This window comes from Anopheles coluzzii, chromosome 3 (genome assembly GCF_943734685.1).
Source record: "Anopheles coluzzii chromosome 3, AcolN3, whole genome shotgun sequence".
NCBI classification, from domain to species: domain Eukaryota; kingdom Metazoa; phylum Arthropoda; class Insecta; order Diptera; family Culicidae; genus Anopheles; species Anopheles coluzzii.
The window spans coordinates 45,036,315-45,058,702 of NC_064671.1; the positions used below are offsets into that span (position 1 = coordinate 45,036,315).

A 22,388-nucleotide genomic window follows, 5' to 3' on the forward strand; every position below is an offset into this window, starting at 1 on the left:
AGACCAGTGCAGCTGGACCATGGGCAGAAATCGATATCGTAATGCTGTGTAACAAAATCAGGTACCAGGTCACAAACACCTTTACGGAACCGAAAGCATGTGAAACTAAATTGAACTCAAATAGAATGACACATGAGGATTAGTGCTAAAAATAACCGACGCGAACCTTTGGTGCTGATAGATACAGGAAAATCCCTGTAGAATCTTATCCCCTTAATGTATGCTTCATAGAATTGTGAGTCGGATTTACGATGGTCAGCAGTTGATTGATCTAGATCACAAGCACATTTTTATTACTGCTGATACAAGAAATTTGTCATTTTTTTAAAATTAAGCATAAAGGTAGTGTTGCGAAAGCAACATCGTCGGCTCCTCGACCTCGACGAAAATAACCTTTTTCAACGTACAATTTCACTTGATCCAGACACCGGATCGACCAATTTAAACTGTATAAAGTTTGTAAATTGTAGTTTAGAAAAACGCAGTCTTTGTCGTTCGCTAACTTTTGAAAGGGGCCGATTATCCTGAGCACGGCGTATTTATGCCCTTTCTTCCCACGATGACAGTTGCGCCATCGCATTACGCAGCGAACGTTGCCCTATTTCCGATCTCTGTAATTTGGAAGATCGACTATGGCAACCGAGATGTTTACACTTATCTCCTGTCATTATGTGTTTGTTTTGGTTTTGCATGGGCCATAAAAGAGGCACGTGGTTTGTCGGCACAGTTACTTGTAACAAGTAGTGTTTGTGTTAAAAGCGACTTGATAGTAGAGTTTAATATTTAATGAGTGGCTGGGCTCTAAAATTCAATTACAGATTGTAAATACTTATTTGTACCGTTTTACCCCGATATTTTAAAATATATACAATATGCTACTCATTTCTCGCACAGAGTGGATTTCACAATCATGCGAATTAAAAACATAACATATTTCTAGATTTTTGGCTAGTTTCAAAGATTTTCAATTCGAAATAAGAGATGTAACAATTCAAAACATAAATTTTAGCTAGAATGTAAAATTAAGGATTAAAATTAGTGTTGGAATCGTTCCTACCACTGTTACATTTTGTTGGCATTTATTTCTTTTTTAGTACATTCATATCCCGAACTCCGAACAAGTAATATTTACAGTACATCACAGTAAAGCCATTTTGATAGTATTGATTGTTCAGTAATTGATTGCAATTAAAAAGAGTAAAAAAACATACAAATTGAGGTTTTTATTGATTATTGAGGAGCAGGGTGGCAGTCCGTTCAGCTCATGCTCATTCATCTTTCATAAAGTTTGATACAGATTTTAAGGACCGTTCCTCCTGAATAATAATAAACTTTATTTTGTCGAAACAAGTTTGATGATTCGGTAAGCACTCACGAAATTTCAGCAAGAGCAGTGGTGTGAAGATTTAGCATACCAACACGGTTGCCAATTCTTTCACATTAATCCCGCAAGCCTAAATCACATAGGAAATTTTGTCGCGGTGTGTGTAAGCGCCTACTAAAACAAGTGCATGTCGCGTTGTATTGTTTTGATTTTCTGACTGTTGGAGCGACTTGACAGAATGATTTGCTGCATTTTCAGTTATTTGTTTTACTGATCTCCGGTGAAACGATTAGTTATTTTGCTGATTTTCAGTAAAAATTGCATTACTGAAATGCATTAAGATAATTGTTTGAATGAAAAACAGTAAAAACGTACCATTTATGCTGGAATTCAGTATATCTATCTATTACTGAATGATGTTCGTTATATTACTGAAGCAAACTTTAAAAATTTGCTATGTAGTTGCTTAGCATCATTTTAACCCAGACGCAAGAAGTGCTTTATTTTTTACGAAAAATAAGAGAAATAACTTGATTATCGACATTCAAACATGATTGTGTATTGTAAATATGACAGTCAAAACGCTTTTCTCTTTAATAAAGTGCGAAACTGGCTACTGTCTAAATTATGAATGTTTTATCATGAAGGAACACAATATATATTAATCTGACTTTATGCTGTTCGCGTTACTATCTTTCACTTTGCGAACATGTTCCATGTACTGGAACATGGTGAGTATGTATGTATGGTAAAGTCGCACGTCGAACACATCATTTTGTTTTCACTCGGTAAGCGTATAGCATGTATGAAAAACAAAACTACACAACATGCAAAACTTTTTAAGCTTGTGTATATTTTTGTCTTTTTTTTGGAGATGAAAAGTGAAAAGCCAACATGTTGATGTGCCGGTTGCCAATAAGATTGTGGCTGACGGGAGGCGCATCGATGTCAAAACTTTCAAATTAAATTGCTCTCGGTAGTCTCCGTTGGCAAGTGGAAAACTCTGCGCTATAAAACACGCCTGTCCAACCTGCACCGCACCGCTTCTCCGTTATTCCAGATTCCAGTCGCGGATTCTAGTTCCCGAGTAACTTCTGAAGGAGACAAACAACTTTCCAAAACTACCGACGGGGGATAAATCGACGGAAGTGTCTTGAACGAGGACCGAATCAAGACGCATTGGCTGGTGACAGAATGGCTGGAGCAAATCCTTCGGCTGGTCAGCTTCATCAGCTAAGACACGGTGTGTTGCAGCAGAAGTGTTGGGTGTGACGAGACCGAGTTTATGACATCGTAAACGTGGTGATGGTTGTTTGAAGTTGTATTCGACACTGCGACACTGAGTGATGGGTATGTGCGACGGTCTTAGAATTCCGTTCCCGTACGTGGCGTCACAAAATGTGGTGGCCTGAGGGTCGTTTTAGAACAAAGAAGAAAATGGACGCTCGGAAACACCAGCGCAGCAATCATTAGTATTACTTCCTCCATCGTAAAAACAGTTATAATTTTACGATCTGAAGGGTTCCGCTGGGGGAGGGATGCATATTTTACCATCCCCCGAGCGTACATAACAACGGACAAATCTTAACATTACATCTAATTTACTTAAGAGTTATCCTGGCAAAATTGGTTGCTTGAACATAAAACTTTTAATTTTTGACACAGAAAAGTTACCAGAGGTGAATAATAAATGCATGTTACTGTTTGTAGCCAGCAATGCAACGCAATATTGCTGTACAGGGCTTCCCACGATTCATTGGCAGGTTCCCGTAATTTTTTTCATAATTTATTCATCGCATAGATGGTTGTTTCGCTCCCAAGATTTTTTGGTATTGGACATCAATACAATAAAACCAACAAAAATTCTAGGAAACGCAAAAAAATCGTCACCCAAAATACCCGAAACAAATATGTGAAGCAATCAACCAGCATGTTCGGAAAACAATAAACAACTTTGGAGCATGTACGTAACATAGGACACAAAACTTAAAAATGCAAAATCTCCTAAAATTACATTACCTGTCAGAAGTAAATGTAGGTGACGAAGAATGACCCCATCACGTGGTTTTTGTTTCATTTCATTTTCTCATAAATCCCTTCACCATAGGCAACACACTCGTCTGACAGCTTCGCGCATAAATCTCAACCACATCCGCAGATTGAAACAGGGTACGACTAAGCTACTACTTTTTCTAACGCAAGTCATTCTGGGACCTGAAACCCAATCGTGTAGCTTCTTCCGGGCGGAAATGGAAAAAGTAATGAGATATCCGGCTTCCTTTCTAGGAAGGGTCACTAAATTGATATTTATCGTGTCATAAATTATGACACAAACGGTAGTGCACCTTTCAAAAGGTGTGGGGTGTATGTTTATTTAACTTCCGCCTTAAAGGCGTCACAAAGAAGCAAACGAATTTATACGAATTTTCAAGGGATGGAAGTTGAGGCAGTTAAGCTTCTACTTTGGAAAGCAGCAAAACTTTGCAATTGATTCAAATGCTAGAGAAAGTATGTCCAACAAAAGCATCAATTGGAATTAGTTGGAAGATTAACCCAATGTGCATAGCTGGCTTATGTAGCTTTAGTAGTTTTTAATAAAAGTACATGAGACTAAATACACCAAATTCCCATGCGAATCCAATTATGCAATTAACCTCAAGCTTCATTCTGACTTTTTGTCCGGTTACCGTAGTAGGTTTAACCCGCATGTTGCAAACTACGACTATTTAATAACATCAGAAACCAAAAGGGTCTATGATCGGAGGCATAACAATACATTGCTTCGTTGAAACTACCGACCGTAATGGCCCAAACTAACCATGTACCCTTTTTTCTGGGTTACTTTTTCATGATAATTTTAGAAAGGATGGCTGATGGATAAATACATGACTGAAAATAATTGGAACGAAGTGAAGTAATAGAAGATTATTTATTTCTCATTAATTGAGTCATTGAGTACAAATATGTGTTTAAAGGAAATAAACACAACTAGGTCATTACATATGTTTCGTAGATGTATCAGTTGTTTTATGCTTTATTTGAAGTGTTTTGCTTATAGTTGTTTGTTTCTATACAATTTAAGTTGAATTGTGTTTTAATTCCCGGAAACTGTGTTGCTTCATTGTTGAAATCGTTTTTTTTTCAAAGCTTGATGTTGTAATACTATAATTATAACATATCCAATAGTGATGGACAAAATTTGCCTGCAGTCAAATTCCGATTGATACGAATCTCGCTGCTTTTGGATTCAGATCCACATTGAAATTAAGAGCATGGAGAGGAGAGAGGGTTCCGATGGAATAATATTTAGCCTACTAACTTATGACTACTCTTCCTAATTTTCATTCCTGTACTATACACTGTATTTCCACGAAGCTATAAGCTCATGGATCAAACTGCAAAACTTAACGGAAAAATCCATCACACACTCACAAATGCAATGATAACGACAGCAGGCTACAATAATGATGTTTATCAGCGCGTGGTTTTTGCGTGGTTTTTAGGTTGTTTTCTGTGATTTGTTTAATGCTTACCGATTACTATTTGGGCTCATCTTCTGATGTATTGTAAGCTACCAGTAATTATTTCAATTCAATTCTGTAACTGGTTCAATTCGACATTATATTGAACTTTTCTCAAAATTGTTTAACTTATTTGTTTAAAAAATGCCATAATGTCAGCAAATAGTGGGAGTTGGTCAAAATTTCTATACCTGTATCTGGATTTGTTCGGAGCAGCCGGATTCGAAGCCATATTTATTTCGGAGTGGATTAATGATTCTTGGGCTCCTATAACTAATATCAAATAATAAATAGTTCCTATTACACACTTTATAGGATGCTGACAAAAATATGCTTCTACACACCTTTCAACGTATGCCACATGCTTCAGCAACTTATACGTAAAGAGTTAACAGAGAGCTGTTTTACTACTGAACGTCAAACATCCCCAACAGTACCCGCCACATTCCATTACCGAAAAACAACGAACCGAATAACGTTACAGAAGCCTCGTCGCGGTTGCTCTTTTCTAACTTTTAAATTGACCCATTCGAAACATCCCATCCTTTCGGTCGCCTCATCTTTCTACCGAAACCCAGCTCAAGTGGTAAAAGTTTCGATCGCAAAAGTGTCACGTTCGATCGTCTTTAATATGTAACAGAACCGTGCTAGTTTTTCAATAAGTGGATTAGCTTTTCCCTGCTTGCAAAACCCCTTTTCACACCCGGCACTGCTAGCTGCTGCTGCTTTCTCGGGCCGAAAGTTTGCTACGGAACGCGGGATGAGTCTGCAGGGCATGAGAGCACCTTCGTGTTGTCCTGACGGCGAGTATGGTGATTCTCATACTTTGAAATTAGCTACTCAAGCCAAAACCCCGTCGAAGACTTGCCAACCCAGCAATGGATAGCATTGGCTGATGAAGTTCCCACAGGACTGCCAAATTAACCCAATAATCTCGCCCGTATGCTTATGACATGGACGAACTTGTTACACGAGCTGACACATAGAAGTACCGCCTGGTTCTCGGAAATCTCTCGCAAACCCGGCACATCCAGCTACTACATCTGCCTATCAGTAATCTACCAGTTGCGAACCAGTTGGCCACAGGGGGTTACTGGATCCCCTGGCCCGTTCTTCGGCCACCCCTATATGTGGTGCCCTTTGGACCGAAAAAGATGCTAATGATAATCTCAAATCCCTCGGTGTGTGAATGTGTGGCGCGTGTAGTGTGTGTGTGTGTGTATTCCTTCCACGGATGCTGGCACCTTGACGGTTCTGACGTTGAAGCAAGATTGCCTGGAGGGCTTAGGATAAGTGGAGTAAATTGCATTTCACTCGCTTCACGAACCAAAGCGAACAGATGCGATAGCGAAGAAGCACATCGTTTTGCGTTCCTCTGCTTCCGAGCGGTGACTGGAACGATTTGGGAAGAATATATTTTATTTAACTATTTTATGAATGGAGGAATGGTGTAACAAATGTAATTGGAGGATACTTTATCCTTCTTATGATGTAACATGTTGAAAGAAAATGTTCTGCGAAAAATAATCAATTTGTAAGAGTTCTAATCATATACTTTTTAGAAGTTTTTCAATATTTCTATAATGCAGTGCTTTTTAGAAATAACCAGAGGTTGTTTTTGCAAGTTAATAGTTTAAATTTTGAATAAAATTGATTGAATTTTCAACACATTTATTAGTATTTGAGGTTCTGTAAAAGGGAACATTTCTAGATTTACAGACATGAAATTTGATAAACAGATAAAAATGTCCATGGGCTCCAATGAATTTTTTCTTCTACTTGGCGTCATACACGGTGATATGAGGCTTGAACCCATGATGCCCATGTGGTAAAACTCGCAATTTGACGATCACAGAACCGCCCCACCATGAAGTGCAAATAGATAATAAATAAATAAAGTAAGAATTACAAAGGAAAGCAGTGTAGAAGCGAGTGGGCTAGACACAGCTCGACTAATCTATTTAATGTACTTAATTTAATTAACAAAAACTCTGCATTCCAAAGAATTGCGGTGACAATGTGATGTTGAATTAATAGCAGAGGTTAAGTTAACCTTGTGTCTTACATCTTTTATTTATATCAATCTTAGGACTAATTCCTAACTGGTAAGAGTCTTGCTAAATAATCCCTGTTGTTGGTCTATTCTACATTTGCGTTGCAGGTAGATGCAACCATAGGATTGTTCCTGATACCACGGCGGTGCAGTCACGTTGATGATGCACATAAACCGGTATCTTGTAGTGCATTCACTTGTTATTTTTTCGTAATTCACGCGCTGCTGACCGGTGTCATCTGATGATACTTTGTCTGCACGACTCAATCTAGTCTCATCTGATCAACATGCATGTTCTTTTTTTTTTATAAAATCACTACTTGATCAATCTCGCTAGGATCAATCAAAACGCATTGTTCGATGTACTAAAACTCTTTCCAAACTCTCATTCAAAAGAATATTTGATCATGTGCGTTGAGTTGAGTAACGGTACTGAAAATATAGCAAAATTACCTTTCACCAAAACTACACCTCTTAATCGAAAATATTCTGTAGCTGCATTGTTGTGAAGTTTTGATTGTAATGAAATGAATTCTTATTAAATCTTAAATAAGTAAACAAAAATCTCAACTTTTATGGCTTTAATGCTAATCTCAATGTATCGATACAATTATTATGTGTCCATCGAACTGGAGCTTTCAATTTAGAGTAAAACTAAATTTTCAAACACAAACACCTACCTAACAAAAAATTCTTCCCTTCCTGTAGCGCTACAAGAATTGGGAAGTGAATGTACCCAACAAAGAAAATAGAGTTATTAACGTAAATTTATGATCTCCATCATGCCGTATCTCATTTTCTATGGGACCAGTATCACTTCCTACAGCATTGCTGATTTACTGGACTGATTTTGCAAAACCAAAATAAGTTAACCAAACAGAAAACTTTACCGCTTTTCAGCGCAGCGTATCCCACTGCAAAAACTGCTCTCCCCTACTTGTGATTTACATTAGCAGGTGATACAATCTAAACATAGAACAGACCTGCCCGGCGCGAAACGATACAAGAACGTTCCTTGACGCTTCTACTCTTCCATCTTTGTTTGAACTATTACCCATACCAACAACATTATCACCAAGAGGTCTTTGCCTCTCCACTCATCCCCTCCCCTTGGCCCGAGTTCGCCATCGAAACTCGAAAAGCTAATATTTGTTCGGTAATTTACGTGTAATGCTGATGACATCGAATTATGTTTCGCTTCAACTCCGCTCCCATGCTGTACTTGGATTGGTCTACTACAGGATGTTTTCGCATCGAATCGACCATATCGTCCGCATTGTTGTGCGGTGTGCTGGTGGTATATCGGAAACTTTTCCCTTTGTACAAGTGCTTCACTGCCGTGCTGGAACGCATCGAAAGCCGCTGCTGGAATGTCCTTCAGCTTCGTGCTTCCATAGGCGGTGAACACGTCCACTAGGAACATCGGGCACAAGGAAAACTTTTCTCCTCAACAATTCCCAACCCAACAACAGTGAGTGAGATCGAGTCCCAATACAAACACATTGGCACAGCGTCCACCGTGGTGCGCCAATGTCTGAAACTCTGGATGGTGTGGATAGTGAAGCTAAAGCGGGTGTGCGGGGATGACAGAAAAGTTTGTGCCCTCCTCGGGGCAGCTGTCGGTTTGGTTACTTCCGGTTGGCCGGTCAGCCTGCATGCCTTCCCCTGTACTTCCATTACAGCCTAGTGGTTCGGAGAAAACGGGAACATATTACCAACACCTGAGCAGATACTGCGTACCAGCATGAGAACTTTATTTTTTTCAAAACTTCTATCTCTCTCTCTCTCTCTCTCTGTCTCGTTGCCATGACATGAACCACAGATCGTGAACCTCCAGTAAATTGAGAACGAAAAGAGGCAGCACCGAGCGATAGGTGCAAAAGAAAAGTTTACCATTTTACAATCCGGCCACCGTTCAGGTGAGTTGTGTGGAGGAATTGTGCTCTCCCATTCTCAGTTCTTGTTGATCTCTGGGCGAGGGTTGAGCACGCCAGCGGAAAAGGAGGATTTCTTATGCCATTTTCAACACACGTATCGCACGCCGCCTTATGTGGGACGATTTTCAAGTCTCATTTCCTCCGCCATCATCGTATTTTCCAAGACAGTACCCGGTATGCTGGCCAGCGGTTTGCGATAGCATTGTGTAAAGTTTTACCGAGCAGCTTCACGTTGAACTTTTGTCATAACTTTCAGGCCGCACATTTTTTTTGACTTTAGACCGATGCGATACATAGATTACCGCCGGCCGAGGCCGAGCATAATGATGTGCAGATGACGATGATGGTCGGGTGTTTTGATGTGGGCCGAGGTTGTTGCTGGCTGATGGTTGAAGCAAACAATACTTTCCAAGGCGGGATGAGACGGAAGCTCGCTGCTGCTTCGAGACCAGACCGAAAACCGATCGAAATTAAATCTTGAGTGGAATTTTCTATTCCCTGTTCTGGGCTACCGCCTCGGGCCGTCGCTACCGAAATGCCGGTCAAAGTTCTGGCTGGCAGGAAAATGTTATCAAAGATTATCGGAACATTTTCCTGGAACAAAAGATTTTCACATTAATAATGAGTTTCATTGTGCGAAACTTAATCAACCCAAAAGACCCATTTTGAATGGAGTAAAGAAGATTGAAGCATGATATTAAGGGACCGTAGAAGTCGGCTGACCTGGGGATGAATATCCACTTTGCGTCTTAGATGTTATTGTTTAATTTCATCAGTTAATAATTTCACAATTGGGAAAACGTATAATATTTGCTTTATTGTTATGTTTTTTGCCTTGATGTTCTCTCTATTTTTTATTTTTATAACCATTAAATCAATGATTTTGGATTAAATTGTTGCATATGGTTTTCATGTCCAACGTTTTAAATTTATGTGATTTATACGAACATAGTAAACACACACTAACTCTAGCAGCCGTATTACACTATCCTGGTTGTTTTTCTTGCACGGTTTGGTTATTTTGAAAATCTTGAAATCTAATAAATCAATCGACGAAACTCATTTCACACGATTCACTTCTTTATCGATAGCCTTCTGCGAAATTTCGAAAATTTTCGACCTGGTGCTACTTTCAGCGCCTTTCAACGCAACCGGTTTCGTGTGATTTTTCCAAGAACAATCAACAAAATCAAAAAACTTCTGCGCTCCATCAAGGATGTGCAAGTGAACTTGCTTGGGCAGGATGTTGTCGTAAACAAATAAAGGAAATAGCAAAAGCATGCGAAAATAGCCCAGGCAAAAGGAGGGAGAGTAGCCTCGCCTAAGCAAAAAATCTCATTTGCAGCACTGTTTATTTTAGCTTGCTTGAATGCGCACCCGAAAACGAAAAGTACTTTAGCGCAACCGATAGAAATAACAGCATTCGCTAAGCAGGAAAAACAAAACCCAGGCCCATACGTTAAAACCATAGCACGGAAAACTTTCCCACTAACTCCCTGCCAACGAATCAAACAGTTAAAAAGCTCCGTTTGCGAAAGAAGAACGCAAAAAGCGGTACGCCTCTGCCGTCGCTTTCCGTTCCACCTTTTGCCCCATGTGGGCGGTGGAACTGAAACGCATTCAACCGGGGCTTTTCCGAGGTGGAAAACAAACACAGAAGCGTTAGCGTTTCGAAGTATGTTTGTGTGTGTATATGTGTATGCGTAGAAGATACAAAGATGAAAAGCGTAAACCCAGTTACGATACGAAGACTAGAGCAGTGGAAAATATGTTCTATTGTTTTTTTGCTTTTCCTCCGTTCGTCACCGGTTTTCCTGCTACTTCTGCATGGGCCGGAAGTGTTTGGTTCAAAAATAGCGTTCGAAAGGAAATAGGCGAGAGAATGGAAAGCAAACAAATTTCACAGCGCAAACACGAAATCTTTTGGAGGAAGAAACAAGAGTTTGTTCAAATAGCGTGCACCAACATTAGAAGAGAATGGAAGAAGAGGGCACTCTGGGAAACATCTAGTGTCAAAGGGTACTGAGTGACTGAGCGCTGATGCTCAAATCTAGACCAGTTTTCCATTTCAATGAAAGCAAATTTAAAATTGAATTAAATAAATTGCACAAACAGTTGGTGGTAGTGAAAAACAAGCAAAAGCAATTGCTTTCGTCTTTTGGCAAATTACAGTGTAACTATAACTATGTGAACTAGGATTTGGATGATTTGTTTAGTGTAGCAATAACTAAAAACAAGCTGTTAAAAAACTTTACAAATCCACAAAATCTTTGTTATCAGTAAGTGTCTGCAGATAAGACACGATACCGGTAAAATGATAACGACTAAATGAATTTAATTATTTGTGAAGATAAGCATCTTTAAATTGGTCTATTTACTGATAGCAAAGGAGCACCGAATTGCTCACTTTCATTACTCACGTAAACATAAATTTGTAAAAAAACATTGTAAAAAAATGTTTGAAACAATGATAGAAATTACAAGATAGAAATTACCAAGTGCAGCAAATGCAATTCACCATAACCAACAATTGCAACCGCGAGTAGGATAGATACAAGTAATAGGTTAGTAATCTCCTCAACGACCTACTAATCTCAAGCCCTTGTTGCAAACGTTCCCATACGGGCAGCCATCTCGATTAGAACAAGCAAGGTTTAGATGGCTATTTATCTGCTCCAAAATGCCATGTCATTAGCCCGTGTTGGTTCTTGCAACGAACCAGTCCATGATCTGAGCGAGACACTTTTACTCACGTGCAGATTATTTAAGCATTCATCCTGTGCAAAACTGGGTGTTCCGTGCATCTGTGCCCTGTTTACCAACGTGATGCTCCGATGCTCAGACGTCGCATCCCACGATGCCAAACGTCTACCGTTGTGGACGGATTGCGTTGGCGCCAGCAACTGCTTTCCGGCCGTTTATTTTTAGCTGTCTGGTATGTGTTTCTGTTATTCCCGTTTCTTGCCACGACAGCACAGCAGTGCCAACATGTAACATCGGGGGATCCGCCTGTAACCGTCCACCGCTGAGCCAATTGCGGAGTGAATTCGTCTACGATTACCCGCGAGTGACGAGTTCACATTTCAGCGTGGAAAAATGAAGCCACTCTTGCATCGCAACCTAGGTTTGACGATAGCTTGGCCCTTTCACGTGATAAAAGTTGCAAGAAAAATGGTCCTGGCCTTACCCACCCAATCATTGGCGGATGGCTGAGTCAAACCAGCAATAAAAATAACATAAAATAGATAGATCGAGCAAAAACAAATAATAATAAAAGCAGATGGCGTGTATATGCCAGTGGCGGTCTCATAGCCCGCAGTATTTTGCTTGAGTAGCCTACCCATGCCTTCCTTGCTTGTTACAACAGCTTGGCGGATGGGCACAAACACCTTCCCGCGCCATGCTAATGCGTTAGGTTGGTGGAAGCTTGATATAGCGCCACATTTACACATCAGGGCACAAGCAGAAGCAAGCGCTACGAATATCAGGCAATAATGCGGAATAGCGGATGGAAAGAATCGCTCTTGGTAGTGCGATGTTTATGCCCGTACCATTTCCTCCGTGCGTAAACATTTCACATACGGTTCCGTGCATACCACACAACAGTCTGGCAGAGTTTTGCATTCGGCAAGGAAAACAAACACCGAACCAGTAAACATAGTAAAAATAACAACGACAAACAAGCTGTTGAGTAGAATTGGAAATGTTTCGGTTGCAGCTGCATTAAAAGGGGTTGAGCAGTTCTCATAAATTTGGGACACTTTCTTGACTCTTACTTAAGGGGAGATGAACTTTTTATCACGGAATTTAGACGATACGGCACCCTTTTCAGACAGGCCATTGTTGTTAGTCAATGAGCCTTTCCACTTGCAACAAAGTTATTGTTTTGTTATTATTTATTCATTTAATGTTGGCATTTAAATTAAATCAAGTATCATGTGTCGAAATCAAACCACATCTTTGTTTTATTATAAGAACTGAAGCGTCTAATATTGAACCACACGATCGCTTCCGAAGTATATCATAATAGCGAAATAAAAGCTAACATCAACACACCAGGCGTCTCCATCAGCATATGAGAATGCTGACAGGACATAAAATGGCACCAAACTGAAGTTCCACGCAACACTGCATTTGTTACTACAACATGCATTAGCATGTACTGCTATCTGTAAGCTGATTTCACTCCTACAGTTATATGTTTAGAACAATCCGGTATTCTACACCGCACGAACCAAAGCAAAACATTGCAGTAATGGCATCGGATTAGCGGAATGGATGTTTGCTATTTGCTCATTTGTTTCGCGCTAATTTTTCTTTCTTTAAATATCTCCCTTCCACTCTATCATGCCACACATTCACTGCGAGCAGCTGTTCCTCTCGCCACGGTTCTGGCGTTATGCAGCAAAACCTATTATCCCGGAAATAGGTGCTGCTTTGGGGTTAGATTCAGCCAAGCCGCTCTTCCAACTAACCTTTTACCACAGCAGAAACACATTGCTGCTTGTCATCCTACAGCATTCGACAAGCGGGACATCACTCAGCCCAGCCCGGCATCACTATTTGCTACGTCTGTTGACGAATGTCACGACACGACTCGACGGATAAGTACACAACTCGTGTCCGCTGCACAGTGGTCAGTGCGCGTACAGAAACGTATGCGCCCGAGCAGCACATGGCCTCATTCAATCTGCGTACATTTTACGGTACGATGAAACGATTTTTCACCATTGCTTTTGGAGCCGGTGCTGGTTAGAGGATACTGTTTTTCTGAGTTCTGGTGCACTACCGATAGTCGGATGCATTCGGGTTCAGTTTTTCCTGTGCTTGTCGGTGGTGGTAGAAACAGTTTCAGTCGATATTAAGTTGGTATGGTGAGCGATTTAACCATAGAACCGTGTATAACCCACTAATGGCGTTGATGGTTGGATAAGTAAAGGATTTTCGTAAGCTCTTGCGGCATTGAATGCTCTGCAGCTGAGTGTACTAGTGATGTACCATGCCATTATTAGTGTTATTTCTCATTGACGTGTATATGTGTATGTATATGTATATGTATATGTATATTTATATCTTCTTTTTGGCGTAACGTCCTACGCGGACATGCCGGCCTATACAGGCTTTCGAGACTTTCATTACCACGCAGCAGGATAGACGACTGTACCATGGGACCGTCCATATAGATACATTTTCTATTGATCACTAGTACACTTGTTCATACAATACTAATAGCATTATAGTCACACTGTTCAGTATGCTAAGAGATAAGAGAGAATAAGATTTAATTAAACTGATAAAAGAACAACGGTGGTGTTGTAATGTCTTGTTAGTTTGTAAGCATTTCAATTATTATGAGAATATTTAAGATATGATATGTCAGATGAACTTTACCCAATAAAGATAAAATATTAGTATTAGTACTAGTATTTTAGGTAGATTGGTTGATTCATAATATTTGTAAGAATGGATATATTTAAGTTAATCAAGAGATCTGCAAGGGATCACTAAATCAAGCGTTGATACAAATATTTTGCTTGTGTAACTAGTAACTTTGAGCATTGAGCCGGTCTGATAGTACAGTCGTCAACTCGTACGACTTAACAACATGCCCGTCATGGGTTCAAGTCCCGAATAGACCGTGCCCCCATACGTAGGACTGATTATCCTGCTATGGTAACAATAAGTCACTGAAAGCCAAGCTCACTTCGCTAGTGGGTATAAGATAGGCCTTGACCGACAACGGTTGTTGTGCCAAAGAAGAAGAAGAAGAACTAGTAACTTTTCATATTTTTTAGAGCTCAAAATTTGTTGTTAAAAACTGGAACAGAACTCTTTGTTTCGCCCGCAGTAAATTATAATTTTAAAGCTCTCTCTCTCTCTCTCTCTTGTTGGCTTGCTCACGATAGAGCACGTCGGTGTGACATGGCACGGTCAACAACAATTCTCCAGGATGTTTGGTCCCTGGCTATAGCCTCCGATCTCCGAAAGGTGATGCGAGACCTGGTCCAGCCATCGAGTACACTGTACTCCCCTGCGCTTTATGCCGAACTGAGGATCGCTGTCGAACACCTTCTTGGTGGGGCATGAGTCCGGCATCCACATGACATGCCCCAGCCATCCCCCTGTTTGTTTGAGTTTCCGGCAAGCAGGTACTTCGTCTTCGTCGCATTGATTCTCAATCCAATACTTGCTGCTTCGCGTTTGAGTCGGGTGTATGCCTCACAAACCTTCGCTGTTGTACTGCTGATGATGTCGATGTCATCCGCGAAGCCAAGAAATTGGAGAGACCGGTAGCTGATCGTGCTGACACGGATGTCGTTGCTTAGCCCCACACTTCGAATGACACAATCCAGGGCGATGTTGAAGAGCAGACAGGAGAGTTAATTTTCAATAAAAACACGCATTTTTTAAGCTCGTTTTGTACATAAATTTTCATTTAGAGACGCTAAAAACTCCCTCATTCGTCTCAGTGTTAGACGAAAGAGTGACCTTTCGTCTTTCCCCTAATCAAGATCCTAAGACTTCGGCCCAATCAGTGATAGACGATGATCAAACGATTATGCTGCCACAAAATGAAGTTTTTGTTTTTTTTCAGACGAATGGTAGGGGTGATGATTTTTCAATTATGGTTGTAGTCAGGTGTTAAATACCTGTCGCGTTAATAATTAAATTGTATCCTTAATTCCCATATTAACAGAAAATGTTGGAAGATCATTTAGAGGCTATTTAAATTGAATACGTCATTCTTAATGCTTCAGCTATAGGGACAATATCATTTTTATGGGTACAGTGCAACAATCATATCAACAATTGTATGATCAACCAATGGATTGCATTAACATGATAACTTATTTTCACTGCGTCATCTGTCACTGCGCTAAAGCATGCAAAAATGTTAAAACACTTTTTTGAATTCAAACAAACAAAAATTCGACTGCCGACTGCACACATAGCTATTATATTTAACTAGATGTGCCACAAAAATAGCCATTTGCTACCACGATTGCAGCAAACACGTTTAGCCGGTGCAAATAATAAAAAAAACACCAAAACTAGAAGAAACAAAAACCAAATGTTCTCTTTGTGTGTTTGCTTTCAATTTGCTTTTATTTTCATTTTTAATATCTAGGACATCGCTCGAATACAGCTTAGCAGAGGCACCTACAGGCATAAAAACGAATTTTTAATTAAATTATCAAAGCTAAAGTGGTGCATCGAGCAAGTAAACACGGCGTACCAGTATAACAGAGAGAATGGAAAGAAAAGGAAAAAAAACTACACGTGCGGCAAACATAAAGAACAATAAAAAAAGATATTATTAACGGGTTGTATTTTAACGCTTGCCAGCTAGCAAACATGCAACAAAAAAGCTAAAAAAATACAGAAGCACAATATGCAAGATTAAACCAATTTTTTCGTCCAAATCCTGTTGCCAGAAGAAGAAATGGTTTCATGCCATCCCGTATTGTTGATTCACTTTACAGTATAAATTGTACTCAAACTGTTGTTTTTATAGTTGATTTTTGGAATCCTGTATTGTGCTGTGTATGCAGCTGGAACTGTACCCCTCCAGGCTGGAGAAGAATCCTGCAACAGGAGTAAATCAAGAGATATCCAAAGTAAAAAGAAAACGTGCAAGGGTGGTGTATGACTTTATCCAAAAAGGATTTACTTGCCGCAATCTGCGCTTGCTTAGTCGTGGCACACATGAGTTTGAGAGATAAAATTGGCTTTATTTCCCTCTAATCGCGGGATTTAATCCGAGTAATGACTGTATGCATCTTATTTTATTCTCTTCGTTTTTTTTTCGCTTATCTTCCATGTGCAACACTACAGAACTGTCGTTAGGGCTGCGCAACGTACGAGTCACCGTCCCAACGGCTGTTCGCAGAGGCGATCCGGTCCATCTCTTCTGCGAGTACGAGCTAGAGGACAACGAGCGGTTATACTCGATCAAATGGTACAAAGGCAAACGAGAGTTCTATCGCTATACGCCCCAGGTGCACCCGTCAGTGCAAGTATTCAGTACCGTCAGTGGAATCGACGTAGAGGTAAGGTATTTTAACATGTTTTTTTTTTCAAATAAAATATGGAATGGCGATTGATGTGTTAGAAAGCGATCATTATTATTTTTGGTTAGCGATTTCTGAAAGTATACATAACTAAAAAACTTCATATTTAATTTAAGTGAATATAATCAAAATATAAACTTCTATCATTTTATAAAATAAAATTCTATTAATAATAAATTTCACATGATACTTCCTTGTAGTTAGCACAGATTCACATGCCTTCTTTTATCCTTTTTTAAATTCCGATAGAAAATTGATCGAAATGCTTTTCCGCATCGGAAAGCAATGCTTGGAATACACAGCCAAAGGCGTAGTTCAAAATAAAATTTATACATACAATAGTTTCCGAAATCGGTGTGCTTGACACAACCTTTTAGTGGATATTATTTCCTTTTTCGACAAACCACACCCTACTGCCCTGACGTTTTCGTAAACCGTTGCTCTACGACCATCTTTGCTTAGCATCAGCTACAGCCAGCCGACTATTTTCACTACAGGCCGTAACGGTACGATGACTTTGCCGAGCCCATTCGCCCTACGCTGAAGAATGCTTTTTTTTGTTACGTTTTGGAATGCTAGTGCAACTCGTGCTCTATCGAAATGCTTTAGTTTACCCGCTTTCCCACCCTTTGCGGGCCGCAGGCGTCCACGCTGCTATTATTTTCGTCCCACAAAACATGACCCTATCTTCCGCGTGCCCATGTCGTTGTGCGAAAACTTTTGAACTTTCCGCTCATAAATCTGGTAAGCCGAACGTTGGGTTGGATTTTTACTTGTACTACAAACCCGTCGAATACGAGCATGCTTCTACAAATGGAATTACAACACTTTACATGGCGTTCCGGTTCACAGCGAGCCGGGGGTGAGCATGGTGAACAAAGTTGTAGATATATGTTGCAAAGCAAGCATTTGGTGAAAGTTCAGATGTGTTGTTTTTTTGCTGAACGAATGACTTTCGCATACTGTTTGCAATGGTTTTCCCAAAAAAAAAACCCCCGGACCGTAAAAGAGTTTGCGTGGTGTTACACGCTTCAACGATTAGCACGCCGAGGCTATGTATTAATGTTTTGTGTTTTTATCACTATCGGAATATTTTTCCGTTACTTCACCACTATTTTGTTTTCTGTCGAATGATTAATCAACCGTCGATTTTATACTCACGCAATAATAAATGATTTAGAGTGTGAGAAATGTTATTAACTTTGATTTAAAGCATTATGGTCCCCTATCTAGAACCCCAGCTTGGAATGGATGGTTTGTTATTTTTTAAATCTTTTTTGTTTGCGTGCAAAAGTGAAAACAAAACAGCAATTCCGGGCTGAAAATCGCGCCCGCGAAAGCAATAAATTGTTTACCGAGGCTAAAAATCCTTCCGAGGGCTGTTTACCATCGCGGCGGACGGATTTCGATATTGAATTACTCCATTATTCAGAAGAAATCATTGCTCCCACTGGACAGCAGCATGAAAAACCCAGCGAGATCCATTTCCATTTCGATGACGTGCGCGTTCACAAGCCGACACAAGCGAGCGAACCCAAAAACCGTTTCTCCTGAAAAAGCTTACCGTTTATGCCTTCTTTCTTATGCTTTGCCCATGGGAAATCTGCTCGGTCCTATGTCACGGCAGAACGGAACGGAGAAGAGAAAAAAAACAACAACAACTAGTAAAAACCCGGTGAAGGGTGGCAAATCGTGAGAAAAAAAATAAGAAGAATCCAACAGCGCTGGCAGTTCACGATGACAAGTGAGCAAAAATGCGATGAGAATGAACAGACACAGCACACACACACAAAAACTGCGCAAAGACACAAGGAAAGCATCCATGGGCGCTATAAGAGGCGCGCAAATAACAGGATGCAATGTCTATGCTTTTAACAGGGGGCGAACGGACGGAAAATTGTCTCTCCGTGTCATGGATAGCAAAGAGCTAAGGGAGCAATTAATTTTTTGCTGCTAGCGCCACATCCAGTGCCAAAGCAGTGCCGTTACCGCGTCTTTTTGTCCGTGTGTAAAGAAATCGCGCAAGAAAGTGGCATAGCAGCGGAAATACCGGCGGAAAACAAACACACATTGAGCCCATTGAGCATGAGATGAGGGCACGGTTGGGAGAGAACGACTAAGCCAGCAACCAAAGAGAAGTAACTAAATGTATCTAAAATAAAGAAAAAAGAAGCTCATTCTCTCCAGCAACCGAGGCGAGACAAATTTGATTAATGGCACACTGTTCTAAGCATTTTTGTCGCCACTGTGTGCTGTGGCCGCAAGGAAAAGCACAAGTAGATATAAGTCTTAGTAAAAGGGGATGCCTCATCTTGCCCATGGTGATGCTGTGAACAAGCTATATAACTATATTCAAAAAGACTCCATTTTTAAATATTCTACTTCAATGTATGTCTGATAGTTGTTGTTAAAAAAAGCATATTGTAAACTAAAGGATGATATGTGAGTTGATTTTCGATTACATAATAGAAATAATTTCCTGCTATTCTTTACCTTTCATGTTACAATTGCAATGTTACCAGGTACTTCGAGCGCATATAATCAAAAACAGAGATAAAAACTAAAATTAGCCTAGAACAAGGCCTGGGCAATCAATGACAAGTTTCGGCTTCGGTTCAATCTTCCCTCTACCGTTGTACACCGATCGAATTTCGGTGACCTAAAAACTTAAAACACTTTACTAATCTTCTTTTCACTACGCTCTTTCCCGAGCAATGAGGATGGCGCTACAATCAACCGTAGGCAGGATACGGAGTAGCATAAATTGCCATACGAGTACACTATACCGGTCAGCCCGACAACACGGACACCTAGCGTGAGACCGCGAAGCTCCATAAATCTTTACGCTCACAGCCACAAATCAATCTCGAATGTGACATAGCCAAACCAAACACAGAACTTTGGCGGCAAAGACAGCGGTTCGTCAGCGGTTGTTCTCGCCAGCGCCAATCATGGGAAGCTTTTGGCGCCCGGGATGCTAATGAAAATTCAAATCAGTCAATCGCGCGATCGTGAAAAGCAGGGGGTGCTCGAATAGATCGAATCCCGATGCAGCATGGAAACCGATTTCAATCGAGACTACCAATCAAAAGTACAAAATCTCCACTATTTTATCGATTGCAAGGCTTCCGACCAGCGCCAGTTGAGCGTTTCCACAGAGGCGTGACCCGAGCTTCCAATTATGGCAACATGCAACCATCTTCACCGCGAAAAGCAAACGCTATGTTGGCTGAGAAGCACGAAAAACGTTTCTCATCTTTCATTCGATCCAACAACTGTTGGCCACGGTTGGCCAAGTAAAAAGGGACGCACAGAAATTGAGATTGTTTACGAGCGTTTTGTGTTTTTTTTTTCATATTGCCACTATATTTGAGCGTGCTATAGTTGGGTATCATCTTGTTGTCATTCCCTGCCATGGTAAAACAACTGCCTTGTGTCTTTTTTCCAAATGTTCCCCTATTTGGAAAAATATATGTCTTTCATTGCTATCAGTAGCCAAAACCGCAAGAAAAGTGCGTTTTTGTTATCACACGTTAGAAGACGAACGTACATAGGAAGCACCAATAAACAATTTCTCACCACAAGTTGGAGAATTTACTATGCAGCTATAGAGACACACGATAATGCTTAGGAAAGGAAAGAGAAATATCTGATTCTATAGCTTTCACAGAGGGATACATTTTTATTGGGTTTGTATTGTTTGTAAGGATTTTTGCATCTTGTATTCTTCAAAATTTGTTGTTCTGTATTTTTTGTACTTTTTTAATTCTCACTACTTTACTGTTCCTAAAAAAGTTAGGTGAAGAATAAACAATGGCGTCGCATATCAAGTAGCAGCAGTGATGATGTGAAACATTTGTCACTAAAACACTGTCAATGTATTGCTTAGTTATAAAGAAACGCCAGGTCTACTATATCATCTACAGTTATGCTTTGTTTACGCGTTCGTGGCATCGCTTGTTCTGATCGAAATACACAAACTAGCATACAAACAAAAATACAACAGATGACACAAAAAAGAATGCTAAAATTTGTCCCTCAGGCTTTCTTCAGATATAACACTGTGCGCGAGATAGAACGGACAAAGCCGAAACCTACGTACACTTACTCACCCTCCAGAGAGCAATGCGCGAGGGTAACGCCACATAGATCAACTACAGTTGGCGTCATCCCTTGGAGCTCTCAGCACAGCGTTTGGAACCTCAAAAAGTACAACACCGCAAAAAATTCCAACCAAACTGTCGTTCGGGGCAATATTTTTTGTGGATTTGATTTCCGTTCGGTTTTTGCTCGCACATTTTCCCTCCCCCTGTGTCTCAATTGTCGCTGTTGCCACTTTCCTTCACGCCGGTCATCAACTAGAGGGGTCTTGAACCGGAACAGGCAGCCTGCTAACAGGATACCTCGCGGACGCATTTATCGAGTACTCCCGTTTCTGCCAACGGCCGGTTGAACGAATCCTCCCGTACAGTGAAAGGAGTACCACCGTGTTGCCAAACCATTTGGTAAGGTCATTCTGGACGACCAAAAAAAAAAAATCACAACATGCGCACACCCACCAATGCATACATTGGCACAAATGCCAATCGGATCGAGCAGTATTGGCGTTTGGATATTGGCTTTTCTCGAAAATGGTACGGGTGGCCCAGCGTCAGGCTGGTTTCACGGTGAAAATCAGCTTTTCTCTCCGGAAAGGAGACAAACCACGCCGCAAAATAGATAAGAAATAAATTGCTTGTATTTCCCGCTAGTGTCTTTTTTGTGTCCCTTTTCTCGTGTGTCTCGTTTTTTTTGTTTTCCGGTCGATAAACAACAACGATAAAGATCCCTGGGCTTATTCTGTGGAGAACGCTTTCGTAGCGAAGTTTTGCAGGCAGGACCACGGGCCAAATCGGTAACTCGGACGCTCGTGTGGTGATCCTGTGGGTAGCTTATAAGCGGCTTGCCGGCTTCTATTCGTTTTGCTCCGGTTGTAGCTAAGCAGTTTTGAGGTATGTGTGGGTGAAGCTAGTACATGCAAGTTTGAAATGCTTTTTTTATGCTTAACTTGATATAGCGTAGACACTCTCACCTTTTTCGATGATGTCATTGGGGCGTGAAACCGGAATAAAGCATCCTTCGGTGGTATGGACTTATGGAATGGAACTACGAAGCTAATGGATACAAATATGTTCTTAATGTATCTTCATCATTTAGTTATTAATTTGCATAGATGTTGTTTAATCCTTCTAATCCTATCCAAGCTTGATTCATTCAACTTGCATAAGAGAGCTTTAATTTGGAAAATGTTTAAACAAAGTTTTATTCTACATTATTTTGTCTGTTAACTTCATCTAATAGAATATAATTCTTTGTCCTTGGAACAATGTTCTTATGAAAATTATATTCTTTTGGCGTTATTGTAACGTTTCTAGTGCAAACATTATTTTATTCATAAACAACAGGAACACTTCTAGATTCGTAATATGCAAAAGGGTGATC

The 22,388-nt window shown here is 40.3% G+C and overlaps 1 protein-coding gene across 4 annotated transcripts in view; it reads left to right on the forward strand.

Moving 5' to 3' along the window:
* LOC120957396 (uncharacterized) overlaps window positions 1-22,388 on the forward strand; it is an 85,156-nt gene that overhangs the window by 37,629 nt on the left and 25,139 nt on the right. For all 4 annotated transcript variants that reach the window (XM_040379596.2, XM_040379594.2, XM_040379593.2 and 1 more), the window contains one exon: window positions 16,672-16,886. In XM_040379596.2, coding sequence (XP_040235530.2) covers window positions 16,672-16,886 — 215 coding nt within the window. The remainder of the gene's footprint in view (window positions 1-16,671; window positions 16,887-22,388) is intronic.